The 21,664-nt window shown below is 40.4% G+C and overlaps 1 protein-coding gene across 1 annotated transcript in view; it reads left to right on the plus strand.

Moving 5' to 3' along the window:
• Positions 1 to 21,664, plus strand: part of LOC150087340 (ubiquitin carboxyl-terminal hydrolase 20-like) — a 561,531-nt gene that overhangs the window by 312,656 nt on the left and 227,211 nt on the right. Inside the window, exon 12 of the mRNA XM_090372003.1 lies at positions 17,938 to 18,003. Within this exon, the coding sequence (XP_090228129.1) occupies positions 17,938 to 18,003 (66 nt within the window). The remainder of the gene's footprint in view (positions 1 to 17,937; positions 18,004 to 21,664) is intronic.

Below are 21,664 nucleotides of genomic sequence, written 5' to 3' on the forward strand. Positions count from 1 at the left end.
CTCAATCAGATCACCTTAAGCCTCTCTTGGTAAGAGCACCCCATTGTTCCTCTCAACAATCTTGTTGCCCTTCTCTGTACTTGTCCTAGCAACTCTACATCCTCCCTAAAATGAGGCCTCCAGACCTGTACGCAGTACACTCAAGGTGTGGCCTGACCATTGCCTTATACAATGGGATAATCACCTGCTTATCTCTGCTAGAAAAATTCCTGTGTACCATTGACAAAACTTCATGACCTGCTCTGCAGCCCGTCTGCACTGCTCAGACAACTTCATGTCTGACTGCACAATTACCCCCCCCCCTTTTTTTTTTCATTCTCTACCTCCCTGAGTGTAGTATCACACAGTTGGTAGACTGTATTTATTTAAGGGTTTTGGCTGAATTTGTATTGTCTACATGATAAAATATTTTATCATGTAGACAATACAAATTCAGCCAAAACCCTCAAATACTAGGACGAATGTTTTATTACCTTAGTGTGTGCATGTGTGCAATCTAGGTGGTAGATGACTCTCATCAGTCGGTGAAATACCACCACTTTGCTTATTGGAGGTTTGAAGTGGTGGAAACCATTTTAGTCTCTAGAGCTAAGTTCCGATCAACCCTTCCCTATCTCTTCCATCATGCAGTATGATTGATGACTTTTAAGGTTATGATGAACATCATGGCGAGATCCAATATTCCTTACATTTCGAGGGTACAGCTCTAAAACGGTGTTCGCAGGCTGGCCGCTAGTTAGTACCCCGGACCGAACCTATTGGTAACTCTCTAGGAGGCTTCTGGATCAGCTAGCGTATAATCTTGCTACCTCTACTCTGCCAGATAGTGACTGGAGGTAATCCGAGTAGTGTGTATGCGGGGAGCATTGTCGAGGCCACGTTATGTCAAGAATCTGGTTATATTCTTACCACGTGTACGCCATATCCAAAAATTTCATTACTTCATACAGCATGTCCCACCCACTTTTTCTTACTATTGAATACACCATGAATTGTCAAACTAATAGAGTAAGCTTATCTGCAAAAAGATCTAAACCTCCCAAGCACTTCCTAATTCATTTCACAAATATACGTGGTCTCAATTCTAATCTCAACGATGTCCATTTCCACTTGCAGTCTGCCAAACCCCATGTATTTTTTCTGACAGAATCTCAGTTATCGGTTGATTCAACTACTACTCATCTCAGATGCCCAAATTATTCGCTGTATGATTCTTTTCGCCTCAAAGGTGGTACTTGTGCATATGTCCGTTCTGATATTCCCTGTCAGAGACTTGACAATTTGGAATCTCCTCTCTTTGATCTTCTCTGGCTTAAAATCTCTCTACCTCATTGTGTCAAATTCATCTGTTGTCTCTACCATTCTCCCAACTCCACCAATCACTTGGAGCTCTTTGACTTCCTCTCTTTGCAACTTGACTTTCTCCAGTCCAACTTTCCTAACAGTGAGGTAATTTTCCTTGGTGATTTTAATGTTCACAGCTCCAGCTGGCTTCCATTTTCTAGTCACACCGACCCAGGAGGTCGAGATGCTGAAGCTTTTGCAATTACTAATGACCTAGCACAGATTGTTCATTTACCTACAAGAATACCAGACAATCCTAATCATACAGCCAATACGCTTGATCTTTTTCTCACAAACAACCCTTCTAAGTACACGGTCGAAGTGAGAGATCCTTTAGGCACTTCAGATCAGAACTTGGTGATTGTCTCTTCTCCAATGGAACCTTTATCTCATGGCTATTCCCAACCTCGTGTTGTTTGGCATTACAAGAATGCAAAATGGGATTACCTGCGAGACTTCTTTTCCTTGGTTGGATTACTGTTTCAAAACTTCTGATGTCAACGTTTGCTCAGATCGTGTCAGTGAAATTATTCTTGCAGGAATGGAATCCTTTATCCCACACTCCACTTTAAAATCTCGTCCTTTATCTAAACCTTGGTTTTCCAATAAATGTGCTAAGGCTGTTCAAGAGAAGGATGTTGCATATCGTAATTGGCTTGTTTCTAATTCTTCAGTTTCATTTTCTGCCTACACCAAAGCTCGCATCAATTGTAAATCAGTTATTAATCGGTCCAAACTAGAGTTTGAACAGGCTAAGAGTAGAAAACTTGCTTCTTGCCCTAATGGTAGCCGAGCATTCTGGTCTCTTGCCAAAGCTATTGGCAGCAAATTTTGCCCATCTCTGCTCCCACCTCTGTCCAAACCAGATGGTTCTGTTGTCACTTCAGCCAAGGATAAAGCTGACCTGCTAGAATCCCATTTTTCTGCCAACTCATGTATTAATGATCTTGGTAAAACACATCCCACCATTCCCAACACGCTCCATTCAATGCCTCCTGTGGTCTTCCATCAAAAGGATGTCAGAAGGATTTTGACGAATCTTGATGCTAAGAAAGCTCCAGGTCCCGATGGTATTTCTTCACTTGTTCTCAAAGCCTGTGCTCCTGAACTTACTCCTATTCTTTGCCGCCTTTTTTCACTTTCTTATTCCAAAGGTGTTTTTCCTTCTGCTCGAAAATTTGCTCATATCCAGCCAGTTCCTAAAAAAGGGTGACAAATCCCTCTCATCCAATTATCATCCCATTGCAATTACTTCTACTCTTTCTAAAGTAATGGAGAAATCAATTAATTGCCAACTCTTAAACTACCTAGAAACCTTCCGTCTGATCAACGATCACCAGTATGGATTCCGTCAGTGTCGATCCACTGGTGATATTCTGGCTTATGTTACCCATTTATGGACTAATTCAATGGAAAGGTTCGGTGAAACACAAGTAGTTGCTCTTGACATCTCAAAGGCTTTCGATCGTGTTTGGCATAAAGGTCTTCTAAAAAAACTTCCATCATATGGTTTGCCAATGGTTTTTTGTAATTGGTTATCCAGTTTTCTGGATAACCAATTTTCTGGTGATCGCTCACTAAGGGTGATGGTAGATGGCTCTATGTCTTCTAACTTCTCCACTAATGCCAGTGTCCCCCAAAGTTCAGTTCTTTCCCTCACTCTTTTCCTCTTGTATATTAATGACCTTCTTCCATTGACTGGAAATCCTATCCATAATTTTGCCGATGATAGCACATTAAATTCCACTTTACATTTTGAGAAAAACTTGCCCTGTTCGATCAACTTCTGGAAAATCTGCTACCAGTTCTTTAAATGCTGATCTTCAGGTAATTTTCCAGTGGGGCAAAGACAACTTAGTTGATTTCAACCCTTCTAAAACTCAGTCTTGTCTTATATCTCACAAAAATGATTCTTCTGCTCCTATGCTTATCATTGGTGACACTCCGATTTCTAGACAAAATGATATATCTCTTTTGGGGATTACCCTGACTTCTAATCTCTCTCTTGGCACAAGCTCATTATAAATATTGCTTCCTCTGCATCTAAAAAACTTGGTTTTCTCTTTCGCTCTCAGCGTTACTTTTCTTCCAAGCAGCTGCTCACTCTGTATAAATCGCAAATCCGCCCTGCCATGGAATATTGTTCCCACATCTCAGGTGGTGCCACCAAAATCTCTCTCAGGCTTCTTGATTCCATTCAGAAGAAGGCAGTTAGGTTACTTAATGATTCATCTCTAACAGAGTCTCTCCACTCACTGTCTCATAGATGTACTGTTTCTGCTGCATGCCTCTTCTACAGATACTTCCATGGGCACTGTTCTTCTGAATTGGATTACATAGCGTCAGCCAAAGGAAAAAAAAAAAAAAAAAAAACCTTCCCATCCAGTCACTCCAAATGGTTGTCTTGTTCAGTCTTAAATTTATTTAAGCTATCAACTTCTACAACGACAGATGGAAGTCTGTTCCAGCAATCAACTACCCGCTGGTAAAGGCAAACTTCTGCACATCTATTCTACAACTGTCTTTCTTTAATTTGAATCTATGCCCCCTCAGGTTCTTAAACTGAGCAAACAGAAGTGGCCCATCAGCATTGAGCCGGCTCAAACCATTCAAGGCCTTATACACCTCAATCAGATACACCTCATAGGTGCCCAGTCTCCAGATGCTGCAACTTGCAGAACTGAAGCCTCTCTTGGTAAGAGCACCCCTTTGTTCCTCTCACCAATCTTTATTCCCTTTTCTGTACTTGTTCTAGCAGCTCTACATCCTACCTAAAATGAGGCCTCCAGACCTGTACGCAGCACTCAAGGTTTGGCCTGACCATTGCCTTATACAAAGGTATAATCACCTCCTCGTATCTGTTAGCATTATTTCTATATATCATTGACAAAACTCCATGACCTACTATGGCAACCCATCTGCACTGCTCAAAGAACTTCATATCTGACTGCACGATTACCCTGAAGTCTTTTTCATTCTCCACTTCCCTGAGAAACACAAGAGAAACGTACCACATAGTTGGTACGTTTCTCTTGGGTTACTGATACCAGTATGCAGTACTTTGCATTTGTTAATGTTAAACTTTAGTTGCCACATCTCCGCCCATCTGCCTAACTTTTCTAGATCCTGTTACAGTAGCATACTGTCTTTACTGTCAATAACAACCCTGCCAACCTTTCTATCATCTGCAAACTTGGACATTAAGCCTGATATACCTTCATCGATATCATTGATAAATACACAAAATAACAGTGGGCCCAGCACCGAACCCTGGGGTACTCCACTAATAACATTAGTCTACATAGAGCAGTGTCCATTTATTACCACTCCCTGCTGTCTCCCACTCAACCATTTCTTTATCCATCGCAGCAACTTGCCCTTAATGCCCTACTGTTCCAATTTGTAAAGCAGTCTTCCAACTTGCAACTATTCTAAGGTTATACACATATAAGAAAGCAGGTTTACCAATACCTGCTGTTGCCCCCCCACCCCCTGGAACTCAAGTTAACCTGCTTATTGACTATGTACACAGAATGCAGGTTGGTCAGTGTCTGCTGTCATTTCCATGAATTTGCATTACTAGAAGCTGTCAAATGTGCCATTCTGTATGTGTGAATTAAGTGGTATGTACACATACAACTAGAATTGCCATCTTTTACAAATTCTTAAGTGAGGCAGACTTTTTGCATGTAAGATACTGCGGTGGTGTATCTTAAAATAACCTGCAGTGTAACTAGAATCTAGGTATATAACTAGGGTTAACATTTAATTTTCTGCTTTAAAAATTCAGAAAAAATATTCAACAACATGTTTGAACAGGTTAACTACGTTGAAGCAATTCAGAGAAACCCCACGACGCTCAAACCACATGGACTGTGTCCCATCGGCTATTTCTTCAGAGAATTACACTCTAGCCCAGTGGTTTTCAACCAGGATGCCGCAACAACATTCCAGGGGTGCCAACATAATTTGGGTTTAAGTTACTTAAACTTATTATTATTTTTTAATTTATATGTTTATTTCATTATAAAAAGGTGTACAGTATCTTTTTAATTTTATGGTGATCTATAATTGATGTTTACTTAGTACCTCTATATAAAGAATAAAACTATATACTGTATATATATAATTTGAAATGTAATTTTTATAATTATATTATTGTAATAAATATCACAATATAATTATAAATAAATTTAAAATCGAGAAAGGAGTTCGACAAGGAGACACAATATCTCCGAAGCTGTTTACTGCTGCCCTTGAGGAAGCTTTCAGAAGATTAGACTGGTCGCAGAAAGGAGTCAATGTGAACGGAGAGTACCTAAACCATTTACGATTTGCAGATGACATTGTGGTCATAAGCCACGATCCCAAAGAATTAGAGGAAAATCTTAATCAGTTATGCACAGTTAGTAAGGATTTTGGACTAAAGATGAATATGACTAAAACAAAAGTAATGATGAACAAGTATGCCACAGAAAGGGAAATAATGATTGAAGGTGGAGTCATACTTATCTGGGACAAGTTATTAGCTGTAATAACGATAAATGGCTGGAAGTCAAGAGAAGAATAAATTTTGGATGGATAGCATTCAGGAAATATAGTCACATACTGAAGAGCAATATCCCAGTTTGTCTGAAACGTAAAATAATGAACCAATGTATACTCCCCACCATGACTTATGGAAGTGAAACTTGGGCACTCACCAAAAGAATGGAAGAGAAGCTGAGAACTACACAGCGAAGAATGGAATGAATTATATTGGGAATCAGACTAAGAAAATAACAGAATGGTACCCAAGAGGAGCTAGAAGAAAACCTGGAAGACAAAGGCGGAGATGGATAGATGAAATTCATGAGTTTGTGGGTAGTAAATGGATGGCCAGTGCTCAAAACAGAAGGAACTGGAAAGTTGCTGGAGAGGCTGTCATCCTGCAGTGGATTGAAAATGGCTGATGATGATGATGAATAAATATCACATAATATTTTTATATATATATATATATATATATATATATATATTATATTATATTATATTATATATAGGTGCCTCCGTAGCTAGGTGGGCAGGAGCGGCTGTGCGTAGCACGCGCTTCTTGATTAGACCGGGGTTCGAGCAGTGACCACCAAATACGGAGGATGCGGAAAGGTCAGGGAATGACCACCGCATATCCTCAGAGCAATATGGCCTTAGTTGCTAATGCTCCTAAAAACGAAACAATAACAACAACAACATATTATATATAATATAATATATACATATTATATTTATATTCAAGTGGCTAGTAACCTTTTTTTTTATGGTAATCTATAATTGATGTTCACTTAGTACCTCTATATAAAGAATAAAATTATATACTGTATATAAGACATGGAATGCGGGCAGAAACTACCCACATTTAGAAATGTCAATACAATAAATATATATATTATATATATATCCAATTCTCTCTCTCTCTCTCTCTCTCTATATATATATATATATATATAGAGAGAGAGAGAGAGAGAGAGAGAGAGAGAGAGAATCGGATCTAACAGGCAGAAAATTGGGTAGGTGTTCCACAAAATAAAACCAATAACTTTGAGGTGCCGTTATTAAAAAAAGGTTGAAAACCACTGCTCTAGCCCTTTGTATACATCCTTTCCTTCTGGATTGTAGAGTCAGTTCAGTTTTGTTTGAGAGCAAAGTGGGAGCTTTTGCTTGCATTTTGTATGTAATATTTGCTACACATGTTGGGTTATTGGTGTGAAGTTGAAATTCATGTTGTCCTACCATTTTCAACAACTTTGCATCAAACTTTCATTGCGTAGTGCACGCTTCATTCGGTCGTAAGGTGTGGCAGCATCTCTTCTAACTTGATCCTGTGAAGTTCTTTACAGAAAATTTCATTTTGACCATTATCATGGTGCAACCTAAGAGAATAAGTGACAGCGGTAGTAGTAAATCTACCAAGAAAAGGAAAGCAATTTATTTGGATCAGAAAAATAAAATAATAAGGGTGTATGAAAATAGTCAAACATTAACAAGTATCGGCAAAATTCACATTTCTTAGTGTGAACAGTGAACACAATAATAAAGGACAAAGGCAGAATATGTGAAGCAGTGAAGGGATCAGCACCAATGAATTCAACTGTAATAACCAAGGTAAGAATGGGACTAATAAGTGAGATGGAAAAGATACTTACTGTGTGAATGGAAGACCAGATCCAATAACACATCCCTTAAGCCTCCACCTCATCAAAGCAAAGTCTCGTGCCATTTTCAAGGATCTAAAGAAGAAGAGTGATGATACTGAAACCATCTTTGTTGCCAGCCATGGTTAGTTTGATAGGTTCTGTAAGAGAAGCAGATATCATAACGTTGCCATAAGTGGTGAAGCAGCAAGTGCGGTGAGGCTGCCGAAAAATTCAAGGACAAATTGGATAAGATTGTAAGAAGTGGTGGTTATTTTGCTGCAACAAATATTTTAATGTGGATGTGACTAGCCTTTCTTGGAAAAAAATGCCTACTAGGACATATTTCTATTGAAGGAATGGTCAGGGTTTAAAGCTGCCAAAGACCGGGTAACACTCTTGGTGGGTGGGTGGGTGGTGGGGGGGTAACAGCAGGTTATAAACTTAAACCTTAGTAGTTTATCACTCAGAAAACCCGTGGGCTTTTTTAAGGGCATTGACAAGAAATTGCTTCCTGTACACTTCAGGGCTAACTCAAAGGCCTGGAGGACAATAACCATGATTGAAGAATAGTTTCTAAATGTGTTTGTCCCTGAAGTTGAAAAATATTGGTTAACAAATGTCAGTGCTTTCAAGATATTAATGCTCCTTGACAATGCTCCCGGTCATCTTGAATATCTAAATGATCTGCACAACAATGTTAAGGTTGTATATTTCCCTCCAAATACAAATGCTTTGATTCAACCAATGGATCGGGGAGTTATCCGGGCATCCATAGTTTATTACATACAGACAACATTTTCTGAGACTGTAAATGCAACAAAGCAAGGGAAGATTGATCTGTGGCAATTTTGGAAGACGTTTAACATCCCTTATGGAATACACAACATTTCAAGAGCCTGGAATTAGCATTAGCAAAGGCACATGATGCAAGCAAGCAAGCTCATATAGCATCAGCCAAAAAAAACACCCTTATTTCACCCATCCACTCGCTCCAAATGTTTGTCAAGTTCTGCCTTGAATCTGTTTAATCTATCAACTTCTACGACAGATGGAAGTTTGTTCCAGCAGTAAACCACATGCTGGCTAAAGGCTAACTTCTACATATCTATCCTACAACTGTCTTTCCTCAATTTGAATTTATGCCTTCTCAGGCGATTATTCTGAGCAAGAGGAAAAATCCCATCAGCATCGAGCATACTCAAACCATTCAAGGCTTTATACACCTCAGTCAGATCACCTCACAGCTGCCTAGTCTCCAGACACTGTAATTTGCAAAACTTAAACCTTTCTTCATAAGAGCAACCCTTTGTTCTGTTCACTAATCTTGTTGCCCTTCTCTGTACTCGTTCCAACAGCTGTACATCCTTCTTAAAATGAGGCCTCGAGACCTGTATACAGTACTCAAGGTGTGGCCTGACCATTGCCTTATACAAGCGGATAATCACCTCCTTAGCAAGAGGAAGAATCCTATCAGCATTGACCTTGCTCAAACCATTCAAGACCTTATACACCTTGATCAGATCACTTTGTAGGTGCCTAGTCTCCCAATGTAATTTGCTTAACTTAAGTCTTTCTTGATAAGAGCAATCCTTTATTGCCCTACTCTGTACTCATTCCAGTAGCTCAACATCCTTCCTAAAATGAGACCTCCAGTCCTCCTGTATGCAGCACTCAAGGTATGCCTCACCATCGTCTTATACAAGAGGATAATCAACTCCTTATCTGTGCTAGCAAAATTCCTGTATATCATTGACAAGACCCATGACCTGATCTGGCAGCCTGTCTGTATTGCTCAAAAAAACTTCATATCTGACTGCACAATTACCCCCAGGTCCTTTTCATTCTTTACTACCCTGAGTGTAGTTACCACACAGTTGGTACATTAGTCTGGGGTAACTGTTACCCATATACAGTGCTTTACATTTGTCAATGTTAAACTTTACTTGCCACCACTCAGTCCGTCTGCCCAACTTTTCTAGATCCTGTTGCAGTACCATGCTGTCATTACTTCATCAAGAACACTGCCAACCTTTGTATCATCCTCAAACTTGGACATTAAGCCTGATATACCTTAATCATTGATAAATATACAAAACAACATTGGGCCCAACACCGAACCCTGCGGGGGCTCCACTAAGATCGTTAGTCCATGAAGAGCAGCATCCAAGTAACAGTCTGATTTTTCTTTGCATCCTTTGCCAAATATTTCTTGTAATCTGCCTTTGCTTGCCTAACCTCCTTTGTGACTTGATTATAGACAGCTTATATCTACCGTAGGCTTCTGTCTCACCAGATAATTTATATGCATATGCATCCCATGCTTTTTTCTTCTTTGCCATGAGTCGCATTAGTTCATCTAACATCCATTTTGGCCTGAACTTTCAACAGTATTTCTTAGTTGGTATTAGGTACGTTCGGGGTCTGACGGCACCTGGGATTTCTCCCATCTCTGCGTATGTTCTCTGTATCGGACAAGCCAGAGATTTAAAAGTGTGTAGGATATGTACTATGTAGTTTGTTGTGCCCATTGTTCGTCCAGCCTGTTAGCTGCCGGGGCCCCTAGTGAGACCCGACGTTACCAATACTCGCCATGGGGAGGCCAGCCGGTTGCTACCAATATTTGTACTCTGGCGGGTCTTGCCACTTAGTTTCCTGGGATTTCAGTGGCTAGGACCAAAAAAAAAATCAAGATTGAAATTAGTGATACTTAACAAGTTAGTATTAATAGTATGCAACATGGGGCTGTGCAGTGAAAGTGAGTTTTAAAAACCAAATGAGTTCGGGCAAGAATTTTGATGTTCTTTTTTGATTTTGACATGTAGGGCTAAATGCCGTGCAAGACAAAAGTTTGGGGGAAGGATGAAGACTGGGGGAAGAAATTGGAAATAAGGGGCCGACAGAGTAGATGGCCCCTGCAGGTAGTGAGGCATGCCCGTGCCCCACCGGAGTGAGAAAATTGGGGAGGCGAGGAGAGGCAAGCCTCTCTCCCCCCCCCTCCCCAGGAGTTTGGAAAGAAAGAAAGATCTGCTCAAGAGAGTGCGGATTTGGGTCGCCAATAGGCTGTCCCGGCGGGAGAGTGCCACTGTATGTCGTCTTCATCAGTTTTCAGGCCCTAAAAAGCTGGCCGTTGAGTCTCATCTAGGTGAGACACTAATATGGGGTTAAATCTGGGATGTCATCCTTCCAGACTGCATGTGGTCTGGGTCCAATTTTCTGGTCATTATCTTGGGGTCATAATCAAGTCTACTGGCTGTCATTATGGGGTTTTATCCCTTCCATGATGTTTGCTAGTCCTTGCACTACCTTTTGTCATTATGTAGTGGGTCTATGCTGCAAGGTCTTGGGGCAGTGCCCCTTTATTCTGATGTCACGACTATTTAAAGGTGTTTTTCGTTTCCATTGGCGGTAATCATGACTCTTGTGGTTAGACAATATATTGTCACTTGTCTTTTTACAGTGCATTTTGTAGTCAGTCCAAGGTCTGTATAGTTGGCTCCTCTGTGTCATCTTTCTGCTAGTTGCAGGTTTGTTTTGTCTCATTCCGTTAAGGTCTTCTGTATATGGCGGTTAGTGTTTGGCACCTGGTAAATAATCCCTGGGCAAAATCAGTTAAGGCTAAATATTCCTCTTGCATATCTAGTAGATGTAACTCAAGATCCCTCCGTAGATAGTGAACTCTAGTTATTAGTCTGCATCTAAAGTCTTCGTATTGGGCACACTCAAATATAATGTTCACCCAGCTTTCTTGTTCCCCGCAAGTACAGCGCGGTTCCTCCACTATTCCCAATGCTGTAAGCTTTGCATTGAAAGCCCCATGACCCGTAAGGAGGTAGGTCGTGTAAAGTCCGGGTTGCAGCCAGGTTGGGAGAATGGGGTATACTCTGTCTATGTCCGGGATGAACTTTTTGGTGATAATCCATTTTGTTGTGTTTGTCCAGTGGTATTTCCAGGTTTGTTTTAGGTATTTCTGCAGCCTGTTCTTTTCAGCCTTTTGGGTTGCACTGTTATCCATTGTGTAGTCTAGGTGGGTGCAAGGCATTCCTTTCGTTATATAATAGGTTATTCCAGTGCGTATGATGTCAAGGGGAAGGGCTTTAGGCCAAGACCTGTAGGGCAACAGTGCTAGTGGTGCTGCAGGCTCTGGTAATGGTTCACAGGATAGTTCTATGGATTGAGTTGATTATGCGTCTTTCTACGGTGGTTGATGCCTTGTGATACCAGACCTTACCAGATATAAGGTTTGGTATCCTTATAATATAAGGAGAGTACACGACATTTAAGTCCCCAGTCACGACGGACCACACGGGCTAACAGTGCAGAGTACTTCCTTATCTTTGTTCTTAGATATGTTAGATGCTGCTTGAAGGAAAGATTACAATATAATATCATCCCCAGGTACTTAAGCTGGCTTTGGAGTTTAATTGTGGTGGTGTTCACCTTTATTTGAGGCAGCCTGCATGGGTCAAGGGAGCCTTTCAGTAAGATTGAGGATGTCTTAGTTGGTGAGATTTTTAGGCAGTGTAAGATGGTCCAGTCCTGTAGTATCTTGATGGCATGGTTTGCTTTTACCTCCAACTGTGCTCTACTGTCGGCAGCAATTTTCAAGATCAAATCGTCGGCAAAACTTGGGTTTGGACGTCACGAAGGTCCATGGCCAGGAACTCATCTAAGACAATGTTCCACAGGAGCCGCCCCAGGACGGAACCCTGGGGGCAACCCCTGCAGACACGGTGGTTTACCCTACCATAGGGTGCCATGAGACTAATACTTCTGTCGGTAAGGTAAGACTTGATAGTGAGATACAAGTTGCAGGGAAGGTTGGCCCGCCTTATTTGCCAGGACACTCGGCCACCAAATGGTGTCGAAAGTGCTGGCAAAATCAATGATTAGGTAGTATTTACTGTTGGAACTGGCCACACTGTGCAGCAGATGTCTAAGTGCTCTACTATTGAAGACTCGGGCTTAAAGCCGAACTGGGTAGACATGTGCAGTTCAGCACTCTTGTAATGTGTGTCAATTCGGGCATATAGCATTCTCTCAAATAGTTTGCTACCAGTGATCGTGGGTGTTTTGGGGATCAGCTTCAGTCCCGCAGTCTTCCAGTTTCCTGGGAAGATGCCTTGATCCAAACAGTTATTGAACAGATTTAGGAGGAGTTCGGGGGTCAGGTCCGTTACTTTTTTGATAATTTCCAGCTCGAGATAATCGAGGCCAGGGCACTTATTATTTCTTACATTATTTGCCACGGATTTGATGTCATCTAGCGTGAACGGTGGTTCATGGGAGTCAGTGGTGTACGTCATTTTCTTGGCACATTTTATGCTGTTCAGGTGAAATAGGCATGGCAGTCTCCGGGAAAATAGTGCCCACAATATTTGTGATTGACTGTTGCCATGTGGTGGTTTGGCTCCCCTGTGGTGTCAATGTGGTAGAAATAACTTCTCCCCCTGGGGAGTTTGTGTTTATCCTATAGACTACCACCATGGCTCATTATTTCCTGTTATGCCTGCCATGTTTTCCCAGGCTCTTGGTTTGCTCTTGTTTATAGCATCCATATATCTGTTTCTTGCTTCTCTATAGTGCTCCTTCAGTATCTGGACCTCAGCAGCAGGCCATGTGCGTCTTGCCCATTGAAAGAGTTTTCTTCTTCTCATGGTCTCCCTTCTGAGTTGCTGGATCTCGTGAGTCCACCACGGGACTGCTCCCGGTTTGGGATTTCTCCTCTTCATTGATGCTTCACTCGCTGCAAGTATTATTTCCATTACTCTCTTTTGATTCTTGTCTGGGTCCCTATTCTGGTTTGTTGTTTCCAGGTGTTGGGCGGCAGCGGGCATTAAGACCTCTCTGAACCTTTCCCAGTTCGTCCGGCGGATGGTGAAGCGATTTAGTGTTTGTTTAGGTATCAGCAGCCTGTTTAATGATCTTTGATTTGGCAGGTAATCACCCTGTGGTCGTAAGTCGTCCACGAGTCTCTGATGATCCAATCCTCAACGTACCCTGCAAGGTTTCCCGTGGACAATGTGACGTCAATAGTCGCCTTCCACAGGGTATTACAAAATGTAGGCATCTGGTGTGGTCTGTTCAGGATAGTGAACCAGGAGTTCGAGAGAAAGTCCTCTAAAATCTGTCCATTTCTGGTACCTCTCCTGTCTGCGGTCAGACTGTGCCAGCCTGGGGAGTGGCAGTTTACATCTGCCCCAATTATGATCCTTTGATCAGAGAGCATGTCGGTCAAGGCCTGCAAGTACCTGGTGATGGGTGCGATGTCCTCGCCAGGCCTGCTGTAAAGGGCCACAGCATAGATTTGGCCCAATGGCGTTAAGATGTGGGCACACACCGCCCAGGGTGCACAAAGCTGTGTTACTTTAGTCACAGTATAATTGGGATTGCAGACCACAACTGCAGCCCAAGGGGTGTCACTCTCGTCATGGACTATTTTGTATGCTACCGGATACCACACACTCGTTTTGGGTGGGTATGTGGTTCCTGTAGTAGTAGGACGTCAGCTGCTTCCTCGTCTGCAATGACCCTGAGTTGCAGAGCCACTGGTCTAGCTCTCTACCGTTATGCTGTATTATTGCAATTTTGGATCTGTTGTACTCTTTAGGGCATCTCTCCATAGTCAGTTCATGACTGGTATAACCCTTTTACCTTTAGATAAACTGGACAGTTTGGGTCTCTGATAGAATGCGAATAGTCCATTTTCCCTGCCTTACAGTTTGTACAGATTGGATCTTGCTCCTTGTTTGGACATGTTTTATATTCATGTCCCCTGGCAAAGCAGTGACCGCAGGTTGATTCTGTTTGTGTACACGTATGGGTTGTGTGGCCGTATTTACAACACCAGAAGCATTTCGGGATTGCCACATGCTCCTGGAATCGGTGGGATCCCCATTCAACGTAGATTCTCTCTTGATTCTTTAGTTGCTGCCAGACAGTCGGGGCCAGCTCTAGAACCCAGTCTGTTTGGTCCTGCCCTAGATCTGATGGAGTACCTTGGCTGCACCAGGGTTCACTGTTCCTATAGTTGCTGGGGGGGGGCGGAGTCGGGCTCAGATTTCTGTTTATGATCTCTGTGGCTAACTGTTCTGGGGTTAGGCCCTTGTCTATGTTAGCAGACAGACAAGGAAGACAATCATAGCAGGTCCTCTCTTTTTGGCAATTCTGCAGTCGAACCCAAGGTGCCAATTTTTGGGTTATCCATTATCGTCTGTATGTCTTCGTTTCCCTCCGTTTCAATAACGAGTCCTACATTCCTCAGTTTCCGGATGGACTTTATCTTAGTAGCTTTGAGGTCATCCTTTAGTTCCTTCATCACAGTTGTCTTTATTTCTTCACTAGTTCTCTTTTCCTGCGGGCCATCTGTGGCCACAGGTCTAAGCACAACCAAGTTGGGTGTCATCAAGAGAGGTTGCTTCCTTTTTTGGGGCCCGCTCTGAGTTTGTTTTCCCTGATTTTGGTTACTCCTTAACGTTTCGGCATATGTGGGAGCACGCTGTTGCATTTTATTTTCCCCCACAGTCTTTATAGGCCTGCAGCCTCGCGGTGACCTTTTCATTCTCAACATAGGTCTTGAAAAGGATAGTCTCCATTTTGTTAAAGATTGTTACGATTTGCGACCTCACAAAGGTGGTTATCCTGTTATTCGGTTCTTTAAATATTGATTCCAGTGCTGTTTTGAGTGCCAGTGACTTTTCATAGACAGTGCCTACCGGTAGGGAGGGATCCATGGGGGGGAGTTTCCTGCTGCTTTTCGTTGTTTGTTTCTTTGTTCGCATTGACATTTTCCTGAGTGTCCTTATTCTCAGTTTGGGAACACGTTCCCCGCTCTATTTTTGCTGTTAACAGCTATTTTGTTTTTACGCTTGCTTTGCGTTTGGGGGTCCCTGGACAGGCATCTTCTGTGTCCTCCTGTTGTTCTGGGGGGGGGGGTTATCTCATCATCCTGCCCTTTTGGCTGAATTTATTTCAGTTTGTGATTTCTACTATCCATATCAGCAGAGGTTCCGGATAATCGGATGTACGGATTATCGGGGTTGTCAATCCTTTTATCAGTTTGTGGCTGTAATACGCTGGTAAATACCTGCTACACGTACTTGTGTTTAAAGTTCAAATTTAGAGTTTAGGGGTTGGAGAGGCTTTAAATTGTGGCGCATGTTTAGACACTGATAAAACCTCCAGTATTTGTCTTAAAGCTTTTCTGAGTGGTTCCTTTAATAGAGAGAGCCATCCTTTTTTTAATGATATTTGTTGAATCAAGATCCGATGACGTTTTTCCCCTTAAAAAGTTTGCCGAAAATCTCTCGTTTTTGTGGTTTGGACAGCACTAGATGTCAGTTACGACCACATACCCTCAGGGCTTTTCCAATTTCTGTAAATATTTCATATTATACTGAATAAGTGGTTATGCAAGTATTCCTGCGTCTTTATACATTCAGTATCAGTCTTAGTTGGCAATTATTTTCAGCTGGCAACAGCTTTGAAGCAATTCACTTGTTTCCAATCCAAGATGGCGTCGCTATTGTTACAATAATAAGGTATCGGGAACGCGAGAAAAGAACATATAAAATATCTCTAGACTATGTAAAAATATCATTTTTTTTTTTTTTTACGGATATTAACTAAAGAATCTTATGAGGGCAATAAAGAGAGATTATTTTGTAGGTTTGTAGGGCTTCCCAAAGTTTGGTCCACTCTAATCAAAACGATTATTCTAAACATATCCTGCCAGCATATTGCTGTACTGGTTTACATAGGAAAATTTCTTAAAAACGTTCATATCTCTAAAAATAGTTGACGAAAAGTCACAAAGGTCACCTGTACATCCAGTCCAACATAGGTCTTGAAAAGGATCCAATTTCCTCTTTCTTCCAACACCATCTGCGATCAGAAATTCGATGTTTTTCACAATAAAAATAACTTTTTTTTTCTTAGTTGGTATGAAAAGCTTACTAGTTTCCAAGATTAATTTCCTGAATGCTTCCCATTTAGAATTTGCTGTTGGTAACATCATCAGTTGGTCCCGCTGTATAGAATTTAAAAACTGTCTGAGACCACTGTAGTCACTTTTATGAAAGAAAAAACCCTTCCCTTTACCCCTGATGGTAGCTACATCTTTGAGTAAATCCCATATCAATCCACTATGATCACTTTCACCTAGTGGTTCCTTTATCTGCATATTATTAATGCATGGATAATCACTGCTGATAATCAGATCAGGAGTATTACTCCCTCTGGTTGCCTCTCGAACATGCTGCTGTAGAAAACAATCATAAAATAAATCCACAAAAGTCTTGTTAGTATGCAAGTGACCAACCCACAAGTTCCAGTAAATATCTGGGGTTAAAATCCCCCAATATAAGACTTTCTGATGTATTGGCCCACTCTATTCCTATGTACAATTGTTCGTTGTACTCATCAGAGCCATTAGGCCTATAACACACTCAAGGCCTCATTTTTGCTTTCCCAGTACTCGATTGCTTGTACCCTAATACTAGATTGCAAATCACAGTACAATATACACTGGCAGTTTTGTTGTTATTAGTTACAGTGGGTGTACCTCAGTCCAGCCATTCCTGGAAATTTCAAGTCACATCTTATATATTGATTTAATCAGAAAACAATGACATATGTTTTATGACAACATGCATGTTTGTTCATTGTATGTATTAATTTCCTGTTTCTATTATTTATTTATTATTTCATTAGAAAATTTATATGGAGAAAATGTGAAAAGAATAATGGAGAAAAATGCACTTTAGACAAAAAAGACAAAATGGCATAAATTCCTATTTTTGTGGGTTTTTTTGTTTTTTTCACAAGCACAAAAATTCTTGAATTTTTCAAGAATGTTCTTAATTATAGGAATTTAACTTTTAAGTACAGTAATAATTGTTATGCTGTGTAAAATTCACAAAGCAAACTGTTAGAGTATCTTAATTGCTGACATATAACTTCCTTGGTTTGTAAAGTTTGTAACTTCCTGTGATATCTTACTTTGCTTTGATAACTGGATACTCAGTACGTAATGGAGAAAGGGTAACATACATGTAATGGAAGTAATGTACATAATCCACAATTAAATCCATGAGCTGCAAAAAAAAAAAAAAAAAAAAAAAAATCCAAATTGCATTTAATGGTAATGCCCAATTGTAACTGTTTCATGACAGCTGATAATCAGTTAAACTGATTATTAATTGCCATCAAACAGTTTACAGTTGAAATGGAAATGTAAGCTCTGATGGACACTGTAAGAGATTATGAAATATTAAAGTATTTTTATTTTCTATGTTATTTTTAATTATAATGTTGCAACAAATTAAAATTTCAGCTATGATGTATGGTTTTTTTAAAGTCAATTTTTATACCTTTATGTTTTATAATTCATTTAATTTGAAATTTTAATGTCATTGATTTTTAGATTGTCCTCGAGGTGTTACATCATATGATTTAGCAGCTGTTATTTGCCATCATGGAACTGCTGGATGTAAGTAACAAACACTTAAAAAGATTAAAGGTATTTTCTCAGATATGGCATGCTCACCCTTTTGATCCTTGAAACATTCATATGGTTTTCCAGATCATATTTCACAATACCAAACTGTTTCCCTTCCCCCAACCTCCCGCACTTCTTCATAGTCTTTTTTCTTATTTTTATTTTGATCTTTCACCACAAAGGGCAGCCATTCGGTTTCTGTTTTGCAATATGAACATGATGTTTTTCAAAAAACAGTTTTCTTATTTTGTACAATTCCTACTGGTTGAACACTTCTTTCAAAAGTTCTTGTGACAGAAGCTCTTTTGTGATGGAATTGACACCTTCATGAAGATGAAACTGTTCACAATTAAGACTTTAAAAACTAGGAAAAACAGCTTCATTCACGATTTCATTGATTTTTGACTAAATGAATAATTAACAGTAATGATCAGCTCTCTACGGCACCTATAATCCTTGTGTATTCATTAGTTATGTTAGTATACAGTCCTTTTGCTTGCTAACACTTGAACTTTTTTTTGAAAACTGATCTGTATTTTACAATTTTCTCTGTGGTCTTCATCTCTGGTGGTAATCTTTTCCATAAGAGTGCTCATTAGATGCAGTGGCATACCATCTTGCAGTGTGGGTGGCCACACCAGGACACTGAGCACATAGGGATTCAAAATGAGAAGAGAAGATTTTGTTGCTAATAAAGAAACCCTGCATCACAGTCCATACTCATAATGAAATGCCACTGGTTAGTATGTATTTAGTTTGAGAAGTTATGCAGAAAAGTGTTCCATTGGGACAAGCATAAGAAAGAGCCATTTATTGAATTCTAAAAAATCCCCAGAAATCTCATTTAGTTACCACTCCAGTATCAGTACAGTAAACCCTCGATTTAATGGACTAATAGGGGAGGAGTGTCCATTAATGCCGAAAGTCCGTTAAATTGAATGTAACCTGTGGGGGACATTTTTTATTGTTCTTAATGTAAAAAAAAAGTTTTAATACAATGTACAGTACTGTACAATATAAAATTATTAAATTATAATAAAGAATATGTAATATTTACTCACCTTTTTGACAGTGTAGTTGAAGGTATTTTGCTGTGACCATAGTGGTAGTAGTACAGTAGTCGTTATTCAGTCTCTGAAGGTAGAGGTGAAGGGGAATCTTCAGATTCTTTTGAAATGTTCACAAATGGAGGCACTGGTATTATCTGTTTGCTTGTAGATGGCTGAGATGTACAAACAGTTGGAGGTGAAATAGGAGTGGGAGTCAGTCAAGTTCACTTAAAGAAAGCGTCCAGCTTTAGTTTTTTGCCACTCTGATGTTGTCTCTTAATAATGATTGCCCTGAACTGCCAAAAGTGTTAGCATTAGCATTAGTAGAGGCATTTGATGCAAGAAAGCAAGCTTATGCAGCATCAGCCAAAAAAAAAAAAAAAAAACCCACTTCCACTTCACCCCTCTGTTCGTTCAAAATACCTGTCCAGCTGAGCCTTAAACTTATTTAGGCTATCAACCTCCACCACAAGGGATGGAAGTATGTTCATAGTAAGGGACAATTTCAGGGTCAGAAGATGTCCCTATGTAGTGGATGGCGATGTCCATGAGATTTCTCATTTCAGACAGTGTAGGCTGTGCTTGTGTAATTTGTTCTTCCTCAGTGTCTTCTTCCCCTACCTTGCATATGCAGTACTTTAAATGCTTGTCTAGTTCTGTCTTGAACTTATTTAAGTTTTCAATCTCCAATACTACAGATTGAAGTTTGTTCCAACTATCAACCACCAGCTGGCTAAAATCAAGTTTTCCGCCCATCTATTCTACAATTATCTTTCCTCAGTTTGAATTTATGTCCCCTCAGGTGAGTAATCTGAGCAAGAAAAAGAATCCCATCAGCATTGAGCTTGCTCAAACCATTCAAGGCCTTACACACCTCAATTTGATCACCTTGCAGGTGCCTAGTCTCTAGAAGCTGCAATTTGCAGAACTTGAATCTTTCTTGGTAAGAACAACCCTTTGTTCTACTCACCAATCTCGTTGCCCTTCTCTGTACTCATTTCAGCAGTTCTACATCCATCCATACTAGAATGAGGTCTCCAGACCTGTATGCAGTACCCAAGGAGTGTCCTGACCATTGCCTTGTACAAGGGGACAATCACCTCCTTATGCCTGCTAGCAAAAGTTCTGTATATCATTGACAAGACACCATGAGCTACTCTTGCAGACTGCCTGCACTGCTCTAAAAACTTCATATCTGAGTGCACAGTTATCCCCAGGTCCTTTTCATTCTCTACTATCCTGAGTGTAGTACCACACAGTTGGTACGTTACTCTGGCATGGAACCCATATGCAGTACTTTACATTTGTCAATGTTAAACTTCAGTTGCCACCTCTCGTCAGCCCATTTGCTCAATTTTCCTAGTCCTGTTGCAGTAGTGTACTATCATTACTGTCATTAACAACCATGTGAACCTTCTTAGCATCAGCAAACTTAGACATTAACTCTGATATATCTTCATCAGTATCATTAATAAATACAGAAAACAACACTGGGCCCAACACCGAAACCTGGGTGACTCCACTAGTAACATTAGTCTACGAAGGGTGCAGTGTCCATTGATTATCACTCTCTGTTTTCTCCCACTCAACCATCATTTTATCCATTGCAGCAACTTACCCTTAATGCCATACTGTTCCAATTTGTGCAGTAGTCTTCCATGCGCAGCAGTATCAGAAGCATTCCTAAAATCCAAGTATATGATATCAAAATTATTTTTTGCATTCAGTTCCTTTGTGACCACATCATAGTATCCAATCAAATATGTCAGATATGACTTACACTTAACAAATCCATGCTGTGTCTGAACTATAACTGCAGTCTTGTCTAAATTATCCTGCAGTGCTTCTTTAACCAGTAACCCCATTATTTTCCCTGGAACAGAAATTCAAATAACAGGTCTGTAATTACTCATGTCACCCGTTTATCCTTTGTGTATCCCCAATTCACTCCTTTGTGAATTGGGGAGACACATGCACATCTGCAGTCTGTGGGGACCCTCCCCTGAGTCCGAGGAAGCTTTCATAATTATGGTTAGGGGTTTGCTTACTTCCTTGGTGGCTCCTGTAATATAACTGGATAAATCCCATCCACCCCAGATGCCCTTTTTATGTTCAGTTTCAATGATTTCTCTTCCACTTTGCTCTCAGTTATTACAAAATCATTTAGCTCCCTGCTAGAGCTTTATAAGCTTCTGGCCTCCACTTTCCTACAGATTTGCTCATGTGTGAATGTAGAGGCAAAATACATATTTGGTTTGTCAGCTACCTTAGCAGGTTCATCAACAATTGAACCATTGATATCAAGTGGACCAATCTGATTCATCCCCTTCCTTCTAGAGTTTATATAAGTAAAGAAGTCTTTGCTGTTTCTTTCAATCCTTTGCCAAAGATTTCTCATAATCTGCCTTCTCTTGCTTAACCTCCTTTTTGTGACTAGATTACACAGGAGCTTATATCTACCATAGTGATCCATGTCACCTGATAATTTATGTGCATCTCATGCATTTTCCTTCTCTGCCATGAGTCTCATTAGTTCATCTACTATCCATTTAGGCCTAAACCTTGAACAGTATTTCTTAGTTGGGAAAAAAGCCTAGTAGCTT

This window comes from Mastigoproctus giganteus, chromosome 4, assembly GCF_048544385.1.
Source record: "Mastigoproctus giganteus isolate SK-2022 chromosome 4, ASM4854438v1, whole genome shotgun sequence".
Taxonomy (NCBI): Eukaryota; Metazoa; Arthropoda; class Arachnida; order Uropygi; family Thelyphonidae; genus Mastigoproctus; species Mastigoproctus giganteus.